This window comes from Protomyctophum bolini (assembly GCF_963924005.1).
Source record: "Protomyctophum bolini genome assembly, chromosome: 1".
NCBI lineage: Eukaryota > Metazoa > Chordata > Actinopteri > Myctophiformes > Myctophidae > Protomyctophum > Protomyctophum bolini.
The window spans coordinates 12,224,131-12,248,165 of record NC_137862.1 but is presented as its reverse complement, the minus strand read 5'-3'; the positions used below and the strand labels follow the sequence as shown (position 1 = coordinate 12,248,165).

Below are 24,035 nucleotides of genomic sequence, written 5' to 3'. Positions count from 1 at the left end.
AGCCCCCGGTCATTCTGTGCTAAATATACATTTGGCTGATGAGGCATGAGCTCCATAACATCACAAAATGAAAATAACAATTACAAACTGAAAGTTGTTTTTAATATGTTGGGAGATGACCATGAAAGTAAGTGTACAACTTTGAATTAGGAAAATACAGTTTACCCATTACACATTTTCTGTGGTGATTCAGAAGTACAAACATCCAGACCTGCTGAATATCTCAACACTGACAAAAAATGTAAATGTACATTTTCCAACTACGGTATATATATAATTCCACTCGTTTTGTGTGTGGTACTGCAACCACAGACACAATTGTGACTGCTTTCCAATTATGTTACCTGTGTTAATTTGTAACAAAAAGGAATTCCAGGATTAGCAGAAACAAATCCTTTAAAGCTACAATCCAGGATTTATATGAATGAATAAGACAGTTTAACCAATCTTGTATGGTAGAGTATGTTACTGCACATCTGCAGTGTTTGGAAGTGATCTTCCATCGATACATTCCTGGTGCTGGATAGGACATATAATCCACTGGTTGACAATGTCAATACTGTAGTTATTTATTTAGAAGCAGATAGCACGTTGGATTAGACATATGAGATATCATATCATATATTGCAATTGCCACGTTACATCTGGAGAGAGAGAGAGAATAGACATAAATCTTATGGATTGTATAGCTTTAAGAAGTTGTAAGGATCTCTAGTTGTCAAATATTATGACAGTAACACTGAAAAAGGTTGTGGACCGTAGCAATTTGTGCCCTCTACAATAATCTCCCAGTGGTATCATTACACATTTATACACAAATTAGTGTATCAACAAATTATGTCTGTTAAACACTTTAGCCATGAGAGACAATTGAAAAAGAAATACAAGTTATGAATAGACTATAAATACAGAAAATAGTTCCAACAGTGAGCTATTTCAGAAAATATCAGTAGCGGCCATGAGATGATCTCTGGTTGTAATCCTGAGGTCTTGAATTATATCCACCCTGAGGTCCTGATGGATACCCACTACCATGCCCTTGCCCATGTCTGTCTCTATCCTGTCCACGATCTCTATCCTGTCCACCCCAACCCCTGTCTCCACCCCCTCCTCCCCAACCCCTGTCTCCACCCCCTCGCCCCCCTCCCCATCCACGGCCTCTGTGTCCACGCTGGTCCTGATACCTAGGAGTTAGAAACAGAAGTACAGATAATCAAACAGACATTCTCAATGTATAGTCAGTGGACTGTGGATTTATCCAATATATATCACCTTTACTTGCATAAGGGGGGTATCCTACTTTAGTGCAGTCATATGCATTTACGCACAGAGGTAAATGCACTGTAGGCCTACACCTACAGTGAGGACAGATGAGCCAGGAATGTGGCTAACTCTACTGGAAATCTAGCCTCGAGATAATTTCCTAGTCTAGGAGTGGGAGTGAACTACAGTGCAGACAGAGGGGTGTCGCTCGAAATAATGGTGACGTCAGTTTTCTCTGCTGTTTTCTACCAGGGAGGGGAGGGGCGGGCGGGCGATCGGCGAACTAATATTCTCCAGCGCTTGCTCCATGAGCGCCCGGCGCCCGCCCCTCTAGACCAGAAAGCACGCTGGCTGGGTCAGGCTACTGGAAATCAGACCCTTAGGCTTACTGACCTGGGGGGGGGGGGGTAAAGTAAGCAGTCCATCTCAGCCCACCCTGCCAGAGAATGACGAGTTTGCTTAATCCAAAACTCCTTTTCATCCGACTATACTTCAAACATTAGTTTCATAGAATATAGCAAATAAGCAGATGTGTTCTTCCGTTTTCGTTTGCAGGCGCTTTCAGTGCAGCAGTGGCACACGCTAAAGTTTTGTAAAACGAATGGTGGTGTGGATTAGAAAAACAGAAGCAGAGAACAGAACGTGTCTTAGCCGGGAGGTGGACGCTTTTCAGACAGGGCATTAGTCCGACATCCATCCACATGTCGGACTAGCGTCTGCACCTGTGCTTGCGGTTATGTTTAGGTTAGGAGATGAGGTGGGTTGTCATTTGTCGGACCAATTCCATTACAAATTAAATTACCCAGTTATATTGATTCGCAAAGAGGGAGCTTTCTACATGCATGCCCCTATTTGTACAGATAATATATAAATGAATTAAAGAACTCTATTCATTAAATGTCTTTGCTTTTGAAACAGAATAATTATGTTATTTAGCCTTTCCTAGGCCATTCGGATGGTTAATTAAGTACATTTGTATTTCATGAAGGTCAGTAACTTTATCCTGGTGCCATAACTTTTTGGAAGGATGTGCAGAAAAGGGGCCAAATGGGCAATACATCATCACCATACACATCATCATAGTGTACTTGGCAAGCACACTTGCAATTTTCCAGAATTGCTCATCTCCGAGTTACTTTGTAGATTTTGATTATTATTACAAAACATATCCACTTCAGCCACATTTCGGCCATTAGAAAATAGCCGGTATGATGCATTGTGAGCTTGTAGATCGGTTATTGTCAAAAGATACATTTGAAAAGTTGAGTTGAGACAAAGTTGAATTGAGACATTTTGCATAATGAGTTGCTTTACATTTGTATTTTAAAGTATACTTTGATACCAATACGTTTGTACTTTTACTTGTAACAGAGTTGTTACATTGCAGTGTAGGTACTTTTTCCACCACTGACATTATGTTAATAGTCATGTTTAAATAGGTAATTCAGAAGCAAAATGTGCACTTACCGATCTCTGCCTCTTCCACGCACCCAGTCGTCAACAATAGGCGGGGTGTCGGCTGGCCTTTTAAAATACAGCTGATACTCTTCGTCTTCCGTGGTAAATCTATTTGCAAACTTCTCCTCGTAGTGGTGTAGTGCTTCAGTTTCTGCGGCGTCGGCCATTCTATAGAGATAAAACGAGAATATGCCATCCATGAAACGAAGGCTAGCCTAGGCTAACATAACTAGCACGTGACATACATATAAATCCACCGATACAAAGTCATGATGCAGATGTACTACGCATATTCCACAACGACTCAACTAAAACCACTTATGATAACATGAGAACATCATTTAGGACAATCAACGCAACAACATTTAACCGTACCTTGGTCCTCAGGTCCTGGATAATTATTTGGTTACTAGATTGCTCTGGTTAGAAGTTAGAACATAATATTGAAGAAGAGCATTGTCAATAGTACGTCACCGAAGGATCTCCGTGGAAAACTCATGAAGTAACATCAATGGTTCCGGGCGCGCACCGATCTTCCCCTGCTGGCGGCTGGCCATGTGGGCTGGCCTGAAGCCTTGAAAATAGCACACCCACAAGCTCACACCGCGTCGCAGGAGAGACGCGTTGTGAGCTTGTAGCTCAGCTATTTTCGACACCGAGGAGCAGTGAGCACACCTGTAAAATATTGATAGGCCTCAAACCCTCAATTCTTGTGTGGGCTCACCTTACAATGCAGACAGACGCCGTGTGGTTTGTTTATCGTGCAGTATAGCTTGTCCAAATCTGCACGTTTAAAGCTCATAACATCAAATGCAACGGGTCCACATCTTAGGCTACTCTAAGGTCCACATGGGGCACGTTTGCCTTATTATTTCGGCTTTCCGATCTGGATATTTAATAATATATTAATTGAAACTTGGAACTTTCACCATCTTGCTGAGAGCCATCTGCACCTCTCAGCACATAGAAAACATGTAAGTACTAAGTAGCTGGCAGTGTGAATTCATTACTAAACATAGTATATCCTCTGTGTTTTATTTATTTTAAATGTGGGCCTATACATGTGTAGGCTACAGTATAACGGTAAACTCTGTAATTAAAGCTGCAATCCATAACTTACATTCCTTCATAGGCCTACTGACTTTGAGACTCATGGGGTCCCTGACACTCTGCCAGTAGCCTAGGCTACTATACATACCTTTTAACAGACTTTAGGCTACCGTCTAAAAGAAGAGCCGCGGGCGCTGTTGTGGCCAAGAGGGGCCCTATATCTAGGGTGATGCTAATTTTCGAGCGTCTGCCTATTGAGCTTGAGGACGCCATTCAAAGTAATAGCTGCAGCATGCTGCAGCATGGCAGGTGAGCTTTAGGCAGTAGAGTTGCCAACTCTACACCAGGAGGAAGAGTAGGATCAGGTGTACCGTGTATATGCTACTATGTTGTAGATTAATACCTTTGCTTTACATAGCAAGATAGTTAGATAATTACGTTTTATTCATCCATAAGCTCCAGATTGCAGCTTTAACAATAACACTGATAATTGTACTGTCAGTGATTCTCAATGTGGGGTCCGCGGACCCCCAGGGCTCCTTGCGTGCATGGGTCCCAGGCATACTCTAAGGTCCCAGGGGGTCCCCAGCCAAATTAGTTACTATCACTATTTTTTCTATTCCAAAATAGCTGATCTACAAGCTCACATAGATTTGCTAATTTATTTTTTCTATTATGATCATTTTATAACATAGGAACACCACACTCTACACCTTGTCTTATGGGGGAGACAACTTTTACATCAATTTGTGGGTCCTTGACATGCTGAATTTTTTTGCGAAACACTGTAGGAAACTATTAGTTCAACAACAAGTCTGAATGCTTTGCGAGGTTTGCGTTTTAGTGATGTAGAGATGCAGTGTTCAGAAAACGGTGTGGGTGGTATGGTAGGCTACTAATGGTAGAAATATGAACAGGTGAAAGCATCTAGACATAATAAAGAAGCCAGCCTCTCAGGGGCGCTGCTGCTCCCACCGCACATTAAACCCACAACTCCGATAGACACGCAAGCAGGGAACCGCAAACACACTAACTTAATTTACACGCACGGCGTTGGAAGAGAGAGGGAGCATATTATTGCATAGCGGGACTGTACCTAAATATTAAAAAAGGGGGAAAAAAACTTCTTGAAATGGAGGGAGGCTCTATAGAAGATTGACAACCCGGTGATTCGAGTTTACGAAGTGTTCTCACATTTCAAGCCCTCTCGTCTCGTTTAAAGCCATAAGGACTTGTTCGAAGCTGGTGGTGGAGAAATGCACGCTTTGAACCGCTAAATCACCACTGGATTTGTATTGATCTTTTTTGTTTTGTTTTGTATTGTATTATATTGTAATTAATTTAAGATCAAAGTCTACATAGAACGAGTTCCTGAAGTCTGTGGCAATGGGGTAAGTAATCCACAACGATAAATGTCCATGTTTATGACACCTGCGCTGGCTGAAGTATTCTATTTACAGTGTAAACATCTTGACTGCTACTTATTTCTTGTGTCAAGCCTTTGAATTAATGTATTGTCCACGACCGTGCATATATAAGTAGGCTATTATAAAAGATGCGAGCTAAGGAGATCACCGCTGGCTGCCTAATATTCTTTTTAAATAATAAATAAATAATAAATAACAACACAAATGTAGGCATCCATGTGTGTCTATAGCCTACTGGGTACTGGTGGTTACTATTGTCATTAGGCTATATGATAATTAAATGAAACGTTTCACATTGGCAACATGTGGAGAAGTGATGTCGAATTGACTGCTACAACTCCTTGAAAACATGCCCCTCGATCTCCACTCCCACTCGCGATTGTCCTTTCCTTGGTACTGTGTGGGAATCTAGCTTTAGTGGGGCGGGTGTGTCAGTCAACACTGCCCACCGCGCACGGCGTAGCTCCAAGCCAGCACTAGAGATGGGAAGAGAGAGGTGGAGGTGGTTCTGTACTCGGTAGCCTACATGTGTCTGTGGTTCAAAGAGTGTCAAAGCCCCTCCCACAACTGTTCAGTAAACATAATTCAGATTTATAGCTTAATACTACTGTGTACATGATGAATTCCCTGTTACGGTATAGGCCTAAATTGCTGTATTTCACGCCACAATTTATTTTGCCCCCTCTGGCTTGGCTGTTTAAGTCATGTGACTCATGTCCAATATTACAGAGCTTTATTTTATTACGGTACTTAAATTAAATCAAATAATTGTCCAGCATAGTTTTCTACTTTTCTTTAACCCAAAGTGAATACCCAGTTAAATGTTCGCCTTCCATAATAATTACAATATGAAACATTGCACTTAATTAGCACAAAAAAGCTGGGTGCAATTCCCTTAACTGCATAAAAATGTCATGATTAACAATTAGGCCTATATGATAAGAATAAATTGAGCGCAGTCCTTGCCACTGCTTGAATTTTTCCAAGAAGTTTATGTAGGAAGGAATTTTAGGTTCAAACCAGTTCAACAACCCTGACTGCCTCAACGTTTGTCAGACTTACTTAGCAGGTTTCGAAAGGAAAATAATCGATGCAGTATTATCTCCGAGAGTGTCAAGAAACTGCCCCACTGGACCCATGGTTACACCCACAAACACCTCTCTGCGCTCACACGCTGCAATCTTTACCCAAGCTCATGTTTCACTTGATTGTTGTTTGTTTTTGATTATTTTAGAAGGTATTTGAAAGTGAGTGTGTGTGTGTGTGTGTGTGTGTGTGTGTGTGTGTGTGTGTGCTGGCACAACACATTTTAATTGCATTTGGTGATTATGTAATCTGTCTGACAGTGAATGTTTGGCTGACATTGATAAAGCAGTGTACAGTATGGGGAGGGGTATTGGTATTCTGTCATGTTTTTCCTGCATTTACTCATGTCCTGAATAGGGTTATGGATTAACTATGCCATTCACCCACCAGTGCCACCACCACACAGTTTGCAGTTTCACTCTCACGCTTGCTTACTCACTCTCTTGTGTATCTCACGCTCTTTCACTCACTGTCCATCAGGAAGCTTCCATTACGGTCTCTCGTGTCACACATTGACAGTCAGTCACCATCATGCCACCTATCAGTAACCTCTCCTTGACCCTGCTAGTTTGGCCATTCGTGGCCCTATGCTCCTATCTGACGCACGGTTAATTTGCATAGATAACTCTCACATTTGCTTTGACGGATTGGATCTTTGGTTTGACTGTAACAAAGAATGAGAACTGATAATGCTCCAAACCTATAGCAATATTATCAGCAGCAGAAGATATATCTTTTTTTACCAGTAACTACCCAAATTATATGGCAGATTTACATTTTACCATTTACGCGTTAGGAGACTCTTATTCAGACTAGAGTGACTTAACAATATGCGACTTATATAGGCTAGATGCTGAATAAAAAGTGATGGTATTTGTGTTAGCCTAGTTTTAGAGTTTAAAGGTGACGTAGATAAGTTTTCAGCCAAAATTTAAAATATATATAAATGTATTCTTTTGGGCTATCTTTCCCTCTATCATGATGCTGAGGTGTTCTCCTGCAACAGCACACTCTCCCTTTAGCCCCCTCTGGCTGAATGCACTGTTTATATCCACTACAGTTTACTATTCGGGACGTCGGGGGGGGGGGGGGGGGGGATTTAAACTTTTAGCCAATTGCAGTGCAAAGCTGTGATGGTGTGTTCAACCCAGCAGTATTATAATGAAAACGCGATGCGATTTCATTGCAATGTATATTATTATCCCCATATCTTAGTTTCACCATTGTTCATGTGAAATAGTATGTTTATGATTTAATAATATGTAAGCCTATTGAAATTATGAGAATCGCTATGTATAGCGCATGGTTGGGTGGTCCGGCCGGCTTGAAGCATGCATTCAACCCTTGCTCGCCAACGGTGACAAGCCGTCGCGGATCATCATAGCGAATTTTCTTCATTGCAATGAATAACCGTGGACAGAGTAGTTCACATGAACGATGCTGTAGTGGCTGGGGCATTTGAGGGGCAATATATGTTTTATATGCATTATTACAATTTTTTAAATGTGATATTTAGCCATACGAGTGCAATATCCATAGCGTCCCTCCCAGCAGCAACAACAATCCCATAGCCTGAAGTGACCTGGCTCGGCCAATAGAATGACAGGGGGAGGGGGGTGGAGCTATTTGAATTCTGTGTACAAACACTGGAAACTTGTCTATATCAGCTTTAAGTATTGCATGTCTTTTACTTCTGTAATCAAAGCTCAGGCTGCCCAAAATCCCGTGCTGCCTCAATAAGGGGTCTGACAGCAACACAATCACTATTTCACGTAAGTTGCGCTGACAGGGCCAGGACTACGACAGGGATGGGTGTTAATCTCTTGGCTGGCCTGTGCATGACAGCTAAAGGCTAACACTCATTGATTAGGCTATGTAATGTGACGTAGTGATGGGCGTTATCTTGGCTGCCCAGAGAGCTGTTCTGTAGTTAGGCTACAGAGCATAGGGGATTGTAAAGCTAAGTGCAGAGTCTGTTCCCTGTTTGTGTTAATAACACATAAGAGGGACAGTGTGAGTGGTGGGGCTCAGAGCAGAGCTGCAGCATTTACTGTACAACCGGGTGAATGAAAGGGGACATACCGATGGGGATTGGACATCACCAGATGGTTTGGCTTCTGGGAGACCATCTGCCGTGGCGCTTTGCTTCTGAGACCTCCCCTCTTTCTCCTTGAGGATAAGAATACTGGCAGGCTGGGGTTCCTGTCACTGTCACAGTGGTTAGAATCCAGTTTGTGGCCTTTAACACATGTTTCCCTTTGACCTCCTGACATCAGTAGTAATAGCAGTCTATTGCATAAAAGCCCAGGTGGCGTTGGTATTGGAGAGATCCTCGCATATGGACACTGTTCATTTAGACAAACATAATGCAGCTCTCACTAATGAGACAGCTTTGTGCCCTAGCAGGCTTCTCGGATAAAATGATGGAGAGTCTGTCCATCTGACAGATGAGCAAAGTAAGGGAATTTACTCTTGGGGTTAATAATAATAACTAGAACTGCACTCTGTCGAGTGCATACTTGCTTGTTGCACACTAGTGCGCAAGCAGAGCGTGCAAGTACTTTCGACCGCTGTAAACTGTCAAATCTCAGTATCTCTGTGAAGGAACGTTTGAAATAATAATAATAAGTATAATTATTAGGTGTAACTATTTGCTACCTACCTACTTTATGCATATAAACACCTAGTATTATTAAGTATGGTTCAAGTTTCTATCTATATAGTCATACGTATACTATATACATAACCAGTAAAATAAAATAGCAAATTGTGCCTGATCTGCTGGGACCAGAGCATCAGACCATACGTATGACTAGCTCTAAATGATGACGTAAGACATATGGTCATTTATGTAATCTGGTCCCAGCAAACCAGGCACAGATTTGCTGTTTTTTTTGCATACACATCAAATGGCGGGTTGGCTGTCACGGTGAACGAAGACCGGGCGAAATTATTACTTGCGCGCTCTGCTTGCGCAAGTAATAATAATATTGCCTTCAATGCCTTGGACAGTTGAGACAAAGTTGTTTTATGCAGTGCTTTTGCTTTTCTATGAGATTTGGGAGAAAATATCCTCTCATTACTCCGTCCTGTGTAGATGAGTCCTTTTGAATGCTGTCACACTGTATTTATCAACACAGCCAGAGAACAAGAGAAACGACCACCACATACAGGTGCAAAATACACAACCCTGTAATGTCAGTGTTTTCACAATAAACAAAACACTGGCTGCGATCTTGTTCCATCTAGTTCCTAAAACAAACATTAAATGCCATTAACAATAAAGATAATGTAAGGTTTGTTTTAAAAACGCCATTGACAATGAATCGAACATTTACGGCATCTTGTCCCTAACGCAAACATTAAATGCCATTAACAATAAATTAATGTTTGTTTTGTCACCATTTGTTTTACATCAACATTACATCACCTAATCAACATGAATTAGACTTTAATATATTAGTGCCCCTCACTTCACACAGGTGTGATTTTTTAAAATCTTTATCCCACTATTTCGATGACAGCTTCCTGTTCTCAACTTTTACACGGTGGAATTACAGACTCTCTGTAGTATTCAGCTATTGTGGAAGAGTGTCTGGCCCACTGATCACATTGTAGTACAAATGTTATGTGTTTGCCTACTAGCATTCAACACGTTCCTTTCATATGCTATCTTGTTACTCTGTGTAAAACTGTGATTTGCAATAACTACACATACCATATTGGTTATGAATCCACTATGGATGTTATGTATTCACGGACACCACAGATGTTATTTCCCCTTTTTTGTCTGATTGTCATCCTAGACTTCATTACCAGGCATAGCTTAAAGTGGAATAATAACCTAATAGAATACAAGCACAATGCGTGTGCGCGCGTGTGTGTGTGTGTGTGTGTGTGTGTGTGTGTGTGTGTGTGTGTGTGTGTGTGTGTGTGTGTGTGTGTGTGTGTGTGTGTGTGTGTGTGTGTGTGTGTGTGTGTGTGTGTGTGTGTGTGTGTGTGTGTGTGTGTGTGAGTGTGTGAGTGTGTGAGTGTGTGAGTGTGTGAGTGTGTGAGTGTGTGAGTGTGTGAGTGTGTGAGTGAGTGAGTGAGTGAGTGAGTGAGTGAGTGAGTGAGTGAGTGAGTGAGTGAGTGAGTGAGAGAGTGCGAGAGAGAGAGCTGGAAAAGTAACATTCCTTTGGTGTTTCTTGGTAGGAACTCAAAGAATGTTCCTGTGCACATCTGAGACAGCTATAGGACTGTCTATTAGCACTAGCAGACTTTATGACCAGTTGCCCACAGTGGTTTCATATATTGAACCGCTTAAAATAGACCCCAACCGATATATTTGTCAGCCCAATCTAGGTTTTTGAAGTCCTAGACCCACTGATGACGTTTTAACTGATATTTAGATTTTCTTTGTTTTAAGGGAAAAACGTTTCTAATCAATGTGAAAAACTTTCGTTTTAACGACTTCAGACCTGTTAAAAAAAATAGGCAGGTAGCTTATTGTAGGCCAGCAATATTTTGCATTTTGTTCGAAATGGGCCACTCCTTCAAACTTTGGAAGCCAATCTTATTCAGGATGAATTACCAGTGCGAGCGCCCTGAGTGCGAGAATCAACCTTGCCCTGAAGGGTGAGGTCGTGTGCACGGATCCGCCTGGGTGACGGCAGACTGCTGGGCGAGCGCTGGTGCTTTGGCATGGGGGGGGTCAGATCAACATATGAAATTAATTCTGTACTGGCCATATATGGAGCGTGTCTTGAGTGTACAGGGTTTGATGAGGTCAGATCAACATATAGAATGTCAGAACAGGTCAGCTCCATATATGGAGATCTAAGGGTGGCAGCGGGGGCAATGTCTTGAGTTTACAGGGTTTGATGAGGGCCTATGTATGGCCGGGCTTTAATTTTCTGCCTGTTCAGAACTCTAGTTTTTGGCGGCTGCCGGGCACGGCATATAATAACTTTGGGGCGGGCCCGTCCAGAGATTGAATGGACAGGTATCAGTCAAAAGGGAGACATCGAAGAGGGTGGGAAGGATCAACCTATGGAATGTCGGAACAGGTCAGCGAAAACAGACTGCACGGTTCAGCCAGAACTGCTATTTTTGGCGGAAGAAGGGGAAGAAGCAGAAGAAAAAACCCCACAAAAACAATAAGTGACCAAAGTCACTTTGACTTCTTCGTCCCTTAATAACAGGTAATAAATGACCCACGACTCACGAGGGGAGCATCGTTCTGGTGTCTGGATTTTATTGTTACCTTATTAGTACAGGTTAATTTAACCACAAATGGGAAATGGCAAAATATGGGTCTTGACTTGAGAAAATGTGACTCAGGTTGATGTAATGAAGACCATAGACCGTATGGGTGTGCCCAGGCAGGTGCTTGTTGATGGAATGCATATTGGAAACTGTAGGAACACGGAGAAAGGCCAAAGCAGACAGACAGGAAATGTGTTATAGACTATGATAATACTCAGGCATAAACTGAAAAGCACATGCATGAACGGGTTATTTTAACAACTATCGGTAGGTCTCGACATAGCCCAGTGGTGCCGAACACTACATAGCAGCAGCATTCTGGACCGGAGTCTTTAGACCAGAGACTTGTTGGGTTGTTGGAAGAAGATATTGTGTTTTTGTCATGTAATTAAAGGAGTTTGTGGGCACTGGGCAGTGGCTGCATAGTGCGGTCCAGTGACCTCCACAGGTCTTTGAGGGGGTTCCAGTTCAACCACTTTAATAAATACATCGGCTATTTGAAAATGGCTGAAAATGTGTTGCATCACGGCTTGGTCTTTTTTTGTACGAATTTGGGAAAAGTTGGGAATCTTTTGAAAACATTTAAAGCGAATCTTGTATGGGGGTCCCTGGCACAAAATGTTTTCAGATTTGGTTCCGCAGCCAAATACCGTACATCACGTACTCACGTTAAAAAGGAGGAAAAAATGTTGCACAGTCCGGCTCCATATTCAATAATTTAATTGCGGTAGGCCTTCCTCTGAATCAACAATGTGGGGGTCATTGACGCCGGTCACTTTGGCTGTTTGGTTTGAGAGCCACTGACTTCGCCTACAGTTGACATCCAGGTCTAGCATTAAATGACGCAGTGCTAGATTATTTTCATGAATTAAGTAATTCACCCTGGAATCTGTACTGGGCTGATTTCACACTTGTGTTTCTACATGCAAATACAGGTACTGCGTGAAACAAATATAATGTGACTGCAACACTTCACATAAAATGTCCATCCAGACTTAATGCTGGGACTCACTCTCACACTTGTGCTTAGTTAGTCCAATGTCAGCAGAATTACTCAAACTTGTCTCCATATACTGTTGTGGCCATTTTGTTGGTTCCAAACATTTCTACATTAGTCAACAAACCCACTGATGCACTCAGGGATTATGGGTGTACGCAGACATAAACAGATTGCCCACAGGTTCAATGTCATTTTGGTTTGCATTTAATTTCCAAAGTGCAGTGAATGATACATTACAAGCAGTCACATCTTCTCTTCCTTGTTATGGCATGATCTCTGTGCTGTCTTTCTCTCTGTCTGTCAGGTAAAAACTATTTGTCCACCAGGTGCATGCCGCTTCCCAATCACCCAGGCCTACTTATACCCCCTGTCAAGCAATTAGGCCTGGGGAGGCGTGCCCCTGTTGTCCAAACAATAATTAAATTATAACCCATAAAACAAATGCCCACTAATGCCAAATAGAGCTCTACAACAATTGTGAATGTGATAATAATAATAATAATAATAATAAATAGACATACAAAACCGTGAGGATGGCTTCTACAAGTACCAAACATATCTTTTTGCTTATCGGGTGGGCTACATGTATATTTCCTAACTAGAATATAGGCCGTTTTAGAGAGGAAGACCTTAAAATGGTAGTCTGTTTAAAGTTTTGTAAATGCAGACCTGCTTTTCCTGTTTTCCCAGAACAGTCTGTTCATTGAACCTGAGTAATCATGTTAATACTGCACACAGAAGTAAGTGTGTGTGTGTGTGTGTGTGTGTGTGTGTGTGTGTGTGTGTGTGTGTGTGTGTGTGTGTGTGTGTGTGTGTGTGTGTGTGTGTAATTTCACTATAGGCAGACTTTCCAATGATACATCATTATGTTGAGGGAGCATGCCACACCGTTAAGTCGAAAATATCTAATCTACAAGCTCCCAACATGTTGCATCTGCAATGCATTGTGAGCTTGTAGGTCTGCTATTTATGACGCACGACACTGTCGTGTGACGGCGCACATTCTTGGCTTCACAGAGCTAACCATCCCCTGCGAAACAACTTGTGTATAATCAGCGTGGGAGAGTGGACTGACTCAGACCTCCTTCCCCTGTGAGGAGCACATACACATGCACCTGTAAATTATTCAGAGCACCAGATGGGTGGGGGGGTGCAGACACGGGAAGAATTATTCAGTGTTCTTCAAAAAAAGTCCTCGATAGTTTCTGCCACACAAACGCAAAAGTGTGGGGGGGGGGGGGGGGGAGCCCTATATGCAGTGATTAGTCTATCCATTTCAGCTTTTCTTCTCTTTTTCCTGCCACTGCAAAGGTCAACGTATGCTTTCAGTATGTGTGATGATAAATTATTATAATATAATAATAACTAGAAGTTCTTCATCCCACAGGGGAAATAAAGTCTTCAGCTTCACCCTACCCAGTGATTCTCAAGTCAAGTCCATTTGATTTCTAGAGCACATTTAAAACAACCACGGTTGACCAAAGTGCTGGACAGCATAAAAAACAAACGTATACAGTAGGCAAAAATGCACAAGAAGATACAATAAAATCATTTTTCACGAGTAAAAATGAAAGAAGTACAGAACAAGACTGTAGAATGGGAGAGCACAGCAACACATGATTAAAAAGTGGGTAGGGGCAAATGGTGTTAAAATGTGTGTTTTTAGACGAGATTTAAAAATGTCCATAGAAGGTGCAGCTTTCACAACTAGTGGCAGGGCGATCCAAAGTCTGGGTGCAGCGACCGAGAAAGCCTTTTGTTTTCAGTCTGCTGATCTGAGTGCCCTAGTCAGTGGAGTCTGGGGGAGTGATGAGGGCAGATATATAGGGAGGTGCCAGACCGGGGGGGGGGGGTGTAACCGCAAGGTTGTCTGTTCGAACCCGGGCTCCCCCAGAGTTAGTGTCGAAGTGTCCTTGAGCAAGACAATGAACCCCAAATTGCTCCTGATGTGCTGGCTGGTGCCTTGCATGGTTTCTGTCGCCATCGGTGTGTGAATGTGTGTGTGAAACTGTGAATGGGTGAATGTAATGCACAATCTATGTAATCCACCTTGGATAAAGGCGCTATATAAATGTACCATTTATGAATAATGGGTTTTGTTGTCCTTTTAAAGGAGATTAGGATTAAACGGGACAAGTTAATCAATTTGGTTTACATTTCTATGAGGATTATAATCCCAATGAAAGCAAAAGCTTTCATTAGCTTTTTGCTGCCTGTAGTCTGACACTCTATTGGTGCAACTCCTACACTGCACAGTCCTGAGTAGGATTGGGCAATAGGACTTCAAATCAATATCACCATTATTTCAAACTTTTGCCGTTTACGATTAATAAACAATTCTTAAAAAAAGAAAAAACACCACACTTTCTTTTGGCTTCCATTCACATTGTAATGCCCAGAGGTATATAATAATGGCTCCTCTCAAATCCCTAAGTGTGTTCTGGGTTGGTTCACATTCACATGGTGGCCATTTTGTTCCTATGGCAAATATAAGTTCATCCCCCGATGGTGCAAAATGGAAAGTGGTAATGAAATTCAATGTACTAGAATGAGTGTGCTCTATTCATAAATAATATCTAAGTAGTATTACTAATAATGTATTATTCATGAGTATGTAGTGTAGGATGTTATGCTTTCAACAGGGAATATAGTTATCACACAGTTAATTGAACACACATTCTAGAAATGGACCCGTAAGTGCTATTCACACTGAGCAATATACCGGTATACTGTTCGCCATTGTGGAACTACATTGCTGGTAGATGAGGGCATTGTGGAACTACATTGCTGGTAGATGAGGGCGTTGTGGAACTACATTGCTGGTATATGAGGGCATTGTGGAACTACATTGCTGGTAGATGAGGGCATTGTGGAACTACATTGCTGTTAGATGAGGGTGTTGTGGAACTACATTTCTGGTAGATGAGGGCGTTGTGGAACTACATTGCTGGTAGATGAGGGCATTGTGGAACTACATTGCTGGTAGATGAGGGCGTTATGGAACTACATTGCTGGTAGATGAGGGCGTTATGGAACTACATTGCTGGTAGATGAGGGCATTGTGGAACTACATTGCTGGTAGATGAGGGCGTTGTGGAACTACATTGCTGTTAGATGAGGGCATTGTGGAACTACATTGCTGGTAGATGAGGGCGTTATGGAACTACATTGCTGGTAGATGAGGGCATTGTGGAACTACATTGCTGGTAGATGAGGGCGTTGTGGAACTACATTGCTGGTAGATGAGGGCGTTGTGGAACTACATTGCTGGTAGATGAGGGCGTTGTGGAACTACATTGCTGGTAGATGAGGGCGTTGTGGAACTACATTGCTGGTAGATGAGGGCGTTGTGGAACTACATTGCTGGTAGATGAGGGCGTTGTGGAACTACATTGCTGGTAGATGAGGGCGTTGTGGAACTACATTGCTGGTAGATGAGGGCGTTGTGGAACTACATTGCTGGTAGATGAGGGCATTGTGGAACTACATTGCTGGTAGATGAGGGCGTTATGGAACTACATTGCTGGTAGATGAGGGCATTGTGGAACTACATTGCTGGTAGATGAGGGCGTTGTGGAACTACATTGCTGGTAGATGAGGGCATTGTGGAACTACATTGCTGGTAGATGAGGGCGTTATGGAACTACATTGCTGGTAGATGAGGGCATTGTGGAACTACATTGCTGGTAGATGAGGGCGTTGTGGAACTACATTGCTGGTAGATGAGGGCATTGTGGAACTACATTGCTGGTAGATGAGGGCGTTATGGAACTACATTGCTGGTAGATGAGGGCGTTGTGGAACTACATTGCTGGTAGATGAGGGCGTTGTGGAACTACATTGCTGGTAGATGAGGGCATTGTGGAACTACATTGCTGGTAGATGAGGGCGTTATGGAACTACATTGCTGGTAGATGAGGGCGTTGTGGAACTACATTGCTGGTAGATGAGGGCGTTGTGGAACTACATTGCTGGTAGATGAGGGCATTGTGGAACTACATTGCTGGTAGATGAGGGCATTGTGGAACTACATTGCTGGTAGATGAGGGCGTTATGGAACTATATTGCTGGTAAATGAGGGCGTTGTGGAACTACATTGCTGTTAGATGAGGGTGTTGTGGAACTACATTTCTGGTAGATGAGGGCATTGTGGAACTACATTGCTGGTAGATGAGGGCGTTGTGGAACTACATTGCTGGTAGATGAGGGCATTGTGGAACTACATTGCTGGTAGATGAGGGCGTTATGGAACTACATTGCTGGTAGATGAGGGCGTTGTGGAACTACATTGCTGGTAGATGAGGGCGTTGTGGAACTACATTGCTGGTAGATGAGGGCGTTATGGAACTATATTGCTGGTAGATGAGGGCGTTGTGGAACTACATTGCTGGTAGATGAGGGCGTTGTGGAACTACATTGCTGGTAGATGAGGGCGTTATGGAACTACATTGCTGGTAGATGAGGGCGTTGTGGAACTACATTGCTGGTAGATGAAGGCGTTGTGGAACTACATTGCTGGTAGATGAGGGCGTTGTGGAACTACATTGCTGGTAGATGAGGGCGTTGTGGAACTACATTGCTGGTAGATGAGGGCGTTGTGGAACTACATTGCTGGTAGATGAGGGCGTTGTGGAACTACATTGCTGGTGAATTTAATGTTGTGAAGCCATTTGGATAAAAGGTGCTATAGAAATGCAGACCATTTAGGTACGTGACCGAGATAACTGTGCCTAAATGTATTTGCAACGTGATCTGTAGCATCCCTATTCTTCGCAGGGTATAATTATGAGAAAATTCAACAAAAATACAAAAAGAAAATTTGCAGTGTCTTCGAGTTAATTATAAAACATGATGTTAATTCAAGAGGACATTCAAGAGGACTGCTCTATTAATGAATCATCTATGAAAACACTTTCAGTTTCTATTACTTCTGGTAAAGCCATTTTGACACTTTGTGTGGAGAGGGGAAAAGAGGTGCACTGCAAAGTAAAGGAAGTATATATATATATATATATATATATATATATGGTTTAAGCCGTTAAGCACACATGCATGCACATACAGAAATGCATAGAGGTGTCAATGTAGGCCTGGCCTGTGCTCAGAGGAAACGGCAATCTGAGGTGCTGATGTGTTAATGGGTGTGTGTTGCCATGACGGATCAGAGTTTGTGTTACATTAACACCTGGCGCCCCAAGGGACGGCAGCACAATGCTACTGTAGTGTAGCCATAATGGGATGGAGACAAAAGGTGTGTGTGTGCCCGTGGGCCGTGGCTACTATCAATGAATCAAGGTGCGATTAAAAATATATAAAAAAGGCCCTGTTTTATACTTTGTCTATGACATACCCAAAATAGGGATTGATTACCAAGCGATTATTTGTATTAACTTTGATCGATATATATTTGTGGTGTTTAGGGGGCATTTTTGGGGTATTTTATTGACAGTGGAGAGAGACAGAATACAGACAGAGAGAGTAGGGGGATGACATTCAGCAAATGGTCTGGCAGGCCGGGAGTCGATCCAGGGACTATTTAGTGAAAGCATTGCGCTCATGAGGACGGGTCGCCAAAAATTGTGTTTTTGTAGAAGAAAAATCTGTAAGGGTCCATTTGGTTATATTTGTACGTACGTACACAGGATTTTACAGTGCAATGCAGTTTGTTGATCAACAGATTGTTCTGTTGACTCATCGTATTCATCTGGTCTACTCTGCTGTCGTCTCATTCCCTGGACTGATTGATCGTTTAGTTTAGTTCAAGTTCAGTTTAGTTTTATTTTGTGAAAATGCTTAGTTTTAGTATTTTAGTACTTTGTTGTAATATGGGGTAGTCGGGGCCCAGAAGAATACCCGATCTACAAGCTCACAAGTCACAACTCTTGTAGCTCGCAAAGCCTCATTTTATTTTAGTTTTTTTCCCCAGTTTTGGCAATTCTAGTTTGGGTTATTTCGTTTAGTTTCAGTTAACTATAATTAACCCTCTCTTTTCTGGTCTCTAGGGAGCAGCCGATTTTCACCACCAGGGCCCATGTCTTCCAGATCGACCCGACCACCAAAAAGAACTGGGTTCCTGCCAGCAAACAGGCTGTCACAGTCTCCTATTTTTACGACAGCACACGCAACAGCTACCGCATCATCAGCGTGGACGGATCCAAGGTACGTGGTGTGCGTGCGAGAAAGCGATAGAATGGAATTAAAGAGGGCCTGGTCAGTAGAAGTAATGAGTGCATTTGCAGTGAAGCATTGTAATGTAACATCAGTCAGTATTCAGTGGGTGATATTCCATTAGACCCACACAGACCTCAGAATCACAAACAGTTCTGAGGTCCAAGGTTACGATGGCTTAGTGCCGTCACTTGACGTCAGTGTGTGATGGGGGGAGAATTGGGTGGGCAGAATTGATCAGAAACACGTGCAACTCACGCTTTAACCCGTTTAAAGCGATGGTTCACCCCCAGGATGATTACATGGAGACTTTAATTCATGGATATATATTTTTTGTTCTCGCATTCCTACACGTCAATAATGTGATGACCAGCCGTTGTTCCCTATGGAGACACAAAGGAGACTCTTTGTTTTTGATATTCATTAGTGTAGATTGTCGTCTTACACAAACATAAAATTCCCATTGACAATAAAGGAAGAATTTACGTCTTATGTGGACGAGCAAATCAACATGTTACGTCATGATGATGTACGATGACATGAGTAATCGATAGGAAAAACATCACACTCTACTGTACTGTATTGTATTACTCAAACTACTCATACTGTACTGTTCTACTCATACTGTACTACTAATGAGAGAGAGAGAGAGGCTTCCCTACACGTTGTCTGTTTCCCTGGCTCGCACGCACCTCAAGGCTACATGACACATCACAGTTGCATTGCATCGCCATGAATGGAATACGTTTGTAGGCAACTATATAAAATTGACCCATTCGTGCACGTCATGTAGGTAGGCGAAGGCGATCCCATGCAGTGAAACTGCTCACTGCTGTGAGTGATGCCTGCACCCATGCTAATGAGAGATAGCCTGGCAAGGTAGTCATAATCAATGTTTATGGAGTGATTCATGAATGAATCATAAACATATGGATGAAGGCTGGTGTGTGCTGGTGTCCCGAAAATGATCTCGCATAAGCACTAAGCCTATCTGACCCAGATGACCAGATCTGCCTTTTTGACTGTTAAAGCACTTATTTAATGGGTGAATGATTAAGCCCCTTAACACATATAGGCCTATAGCCTACAATTGCAAGCTATATTGTCATTGTCACTTGGAAATAAAGGCGTGCAGTCCATTTATGCCTAAATAAAAATGTTATAATATCACAAGGATTATAGGCATCTGATGTCACGCTGTGCTCCCGAATCATCTCACAAGTTGCTTGCATATATTTAACAAGGCCAGTAAAGTTTGATTAACTATAAACTTGTAACATTGTTGTTTGAACATGTTATATTGTTTTTAATTGTGCAATTTTGGTTTGGTTTGTTTATTTTCACATAAAAATATATTTAGAAAATGATACATAAGATCAATAAAAATGTGAAGGAGAAAGCCTAAAAACCCTCCAGGGGCTTGCAAGTGGCATTCTCCAGGCATGTTTATACATTCATAGTTAAATAGTAAAAAAACGTCATCACATTGAACATGCAGATCTAAAACATAAGAATGACTTACTTACTTAATCCTCTTCGTGCTGGATAGCACATAAGGTCTTCACCAATGAAGACCAATGCTGTCTGTCTACTGCCCAGTGCTGCACTTGGCCCCAGGTCCATCCGAGTTCTTTCATCTCTTTCTCCACAGATCTTCTCCAGGTCTCTTTGGGTCGGCCTCTTTTTCTCGTCCCTGGTGGTGTCCATCTCATGGCTACCCTTTGGATGGCACTTGGGTCCATTCTGAGAGAGAGAGAGAGAGAGAAGGGAATGGGAATTTGATGTTTGTTTAAGACTACGTTTGTGGACAGTAAACAAAAGCTGGATGTTCAAAATAATAAGAGTTTACATATAGTACACATAGTACATGTACCATTGTACCCGTAAGACACCCTGAGGGCTGCATGGCTGCATGCATCCGCCTGGGTGACAGCAGACTGCTGGGCGAGCGCTGGCGCTTTGGCATGGGGGGGTCAGATCAACATAATATGGAATTAATTCTGTACTGGCCATATATGGAGCGTGAATTGAGTGTACAGGGTTTGATGAGTTGCTGGCCGGGCTCCATATATGCAGATATGGAGGTCTAAGGGTCTCCATGATGTCATGTCACGAGGTGTGACCATATATGGAGGCATAGGTGACTAACGGACGAGACGGGAGATGCAGGTTTTCATAGTAAATGCGACCTACTGTCGCAATCAACTTTCCTTAATGATTATATCTGGTTTCAGTATTTATTTATGATGCATTTTCTCTATTAAGGTTATTGTAGTGGTCAATTTGTATTGGGGGTGGGGGTCACGAGACATGGCCAAAGCATTTCTAGGGGTCCCCAGCCCAAAACTTTGAGAACTCCTGCTCTAAACAAACATTAAAAGTCCATAGACTTGGCTCTTGACATGGCTCTGCGTTTGTTTATAGTGCTCTAAACAGACATTTAAAAAGTCCATAGACTTGGCTGCCATATGACGTAATTGCTGCAACGCCAGACCTCAAAGTTGTAATATGGAGAAAACAAGGTTTATGCCCACAGTGACAATGCAGTCCATTAAGGAGTCATTAGTCAGACAGTGCAGGTCTTATCGTTCTCATATGGGGGTCATGCTTGCTTGCTTTGTGCTGTGCAGAGGAGGGATGAGTCTTTGGCTGAATGTGCTCCTGATCCTCTCTAGCCCACAGGAAGTGTTTGTTTAGTGTTTTAGTGTGGACTATGGGTGCCAATGCTCAGTTGAACAGAACAAAAAATACAATGTTAAAATAATAATAGATATAGGAAAAGAGCTCTGGCCTAGGAGAATAGCCTTGTGCTACATCCATTGTGACGGACTGTCGCCTTATATTTGCCTGTCTGGCTCGGGCAACTTACATGATATGGCAAGTATCAGCAAAATGCCCATCTGAGTCTAACTCAACGTGAAGCCCACTGCTCCTGAATCTGATTTAAGGTCAAGCCACTGCAGCATTTCTAGGTTGACTTTTGCTTGCTGCACTGCATGGATTATATGCCTGTATAACCCCGACCTGTTCTTTATAAACCAACTATCATAGAAGAACTGCAGAATGTTCTTTGTGAGAGTTTATGAAGTAACTTGTGTGTTTATGTAACTCTAGAAGACCGTGTTGGTTGAAACGTAACGATAATAAACCTTTGACTGGGAGGAAGTTATTCTAAAGTGTGCAGACTCTTATTTATTTTTATCTACCATGTTTTACCTCATCGGTATTGGTTTTAGCTTGGCTCTGACTATGCAGATTCTCTGTGTCACATAACTACTGTGGTAGAACTGCTCAACTGACCCTCCAGCTAGTTCCCTGCAGCCAAGCCCCGTGCCAGTTGATACCGCTGTTGAGCCCGAGTTATACTTGGTTATGCACGGGTGTCGCGCACTCATAGCTATTTCTGGTTTGCGACACTGGCTCCTCGTAACCAAGTATAAAGCCTGTACACCTGCCCCTGTCACTATCTTCTTCTCTTTCTCTCTCCCCCTCCCATAGTAATATACACATGCCGAACAGCGCTATTAATAACATAATCGACGCGTACGACTTGGGACCACGTTCGAATCTGTCTACTCACCTTTCTACAGACATTTCAAAACATATTTATTTAAAGACCTTTTAAGCGTCGTACGAAGCCAACTCTTGTCGTGACAAATCATGCACAATATAATGTGACCAAATAAATAATTACAAAGAAGTAACACAACAAAAGTGTTAAAACCTGCCGTTTTTTCCTACTTTCAAATTTTGTCATGATTTGTCACGACAAGAGTTGGCTTTGTCCGCGGCGTAAACGTATTTAAATAAATACTTCTGAAAAGTCTATGAGGAAAATGAACGGGGATTTCTTTTCCGGGTCTCTCGAGGGGGCGGGACTGCGACGCTCTATTGGCTGGCAAGTATAGACAAAGTTGGAGCTGACCTGTTCTGACATTCCATAACATGTTGATCCTACCCCAGCCGTCCTTCCGCTTCGATGTCTCTGTTTTTGACTGATACTGTACCTGTCCACTCAAACACTAGACGGGCCCGCCCAAAAGTCAATAGCGCGGCCGGCAGCCGGCGAAAACTAGAGTTCTGCCTAAGTAGCACACATTTGCAGTCTTCTAGTACTGAGTTAATAAGGTACAATAAGATCCATAATATAATGAATAATGATGCCAGACACTGCATGTAATTAAAGGAGTTTGTGGCCACTTTTTTAATGAGGAAGTATGCTACTTTCTGCAAGCGTTATTATTTATGGATCCCACCGGAGTTCTTCTGGGCAGTTGGCCGCTAAGCCAGTGGTTCTCAAAGTGTGGTTCAGTGACCCACAGGGGTCCTCGGGGGGGGTTCCAGGTGGTCCCTTGCAAAATGAGTTAATATAGCATTGAAATCGCTTTAACTACTTTAACCACAATGTTATTGGCATGGGTGCCAATGGTTAGTTGTAACCGGCCACGCATGTCAGGAGCAACGGTGTTATTGGACTAATGCCAGTCTGACTGTTAGTATGTCTACAGTCTAACCAAGGTATGCACCCCATATATGTCGGCTATTTGAAAAGAGAAAATCTACAAGCTTGTAGATCTGCCATTTACTTCTTAAATCAATATGGGGGGTCCTTGATATGAAAATGTCTGAGAAGCACTGCACTAGCTGCATTGTGGTGAACAGGGCTGGACTGGGACAAAAATTCGTCCCGGGCATTTTCTCGTGAATTTGGCCCAGACTGGCCCACCACAACCAGCGTGCAGATAGCAGAAACTCTACCACCCGCTCCGTCGCGGCACACACACACAAACAAACAAGCCCTAATACTACCACTTTTACAGAACAACAACATAGGCCTAAATGATACAAACCAACAGACAACTACACAACCCTTTGTAGAGGGTTTATTTGTCACTAACTGATACAGGTACAGTGAAATTATCATGATGGCACTGGCAGAATGTCAGCACGCCTGGACCTTTCCTGGTGGCCTGCCGCCTATTGGCCTACCCTACGGTCGCGGCCCACCGGGAAAATGCACGGTATGCACGGTGGCCAGTCTAGCCCTGGTGGTGAATGCTCTGTGTACTGATTAATAAGCTCTCCTGAGAGTTCCTCCGGGGCCAGACAGAGAGCTGCTAGTGAGCTGGTTGTTGGTCAGAGCAGGACACTGCTGTCACTGTGCACTGGTGTGCATGGTGTCGGGTGGCTTCATTGGTGTAAAGTGGATTATGTTCCACCCGGGTCTTTATCCAATTACACACCACATTACAGAGTAGGTGAAATAACTATCGGTCCTCCTATAGCTATATACACTCTCTGTTTCAGACCAAGTCTGTCTGTCTGGGGGGGAAAGA

At 42.7% G+C, this 24,035-nt stretch overlaps 1 protein-coding gene and 1 long non-coding RNA gene across 3 annotated transcripts in view; one reads left to right on the top strand and one right to left on the bottom strand.

Annotated features, from left to right (window-relative positions):
• Nucleotides 1-1,137: 1,137 nt before the first annotated feature.
• Nucleotides 1,138-3,242, bottom strand: LOC308318366. Its single transcript, XR_013964352.1, has 3 exons — nucleotides 3,097-3,242; nucleotides 2,731-2,889; nucleotides 1,138-1,184 (listed from the first exon to the last, which is right to left on the bottom strand). It is a non-coding gene; the product is annotated as an uncharacterized lncRNA (long non-coding RNA).
• Nucleotides 3,243-4,764: 1,522 nt separating this feature from the next.
• The window catches only part of homer2 (homer scaffold protein 2), a 35,694-nt gene continuing 16,423 nt past the window's right edge, over nucleotides 4,765-24,035 (top strand). For both annotated transcript variants that reach the window (XM_080767853.1, XM_080767852.1), the window contains exons 1-2: nucleotides 4,765-5,162; nucleotides 18,534-18,690. In XM_080767853.1, coding sequence (XP_080623979.1) covers nucleotides 5,158-5,162; nucleotides 18,534-18,690 — 162 coding nt within the window. In that variant the 5' untranslated portion in view covers nucleotides 4,765-5,157. The remainder of the gene's footprint in view (nucleotides 5,163-18,533; nucleotides 18,691-24,035) is intronic.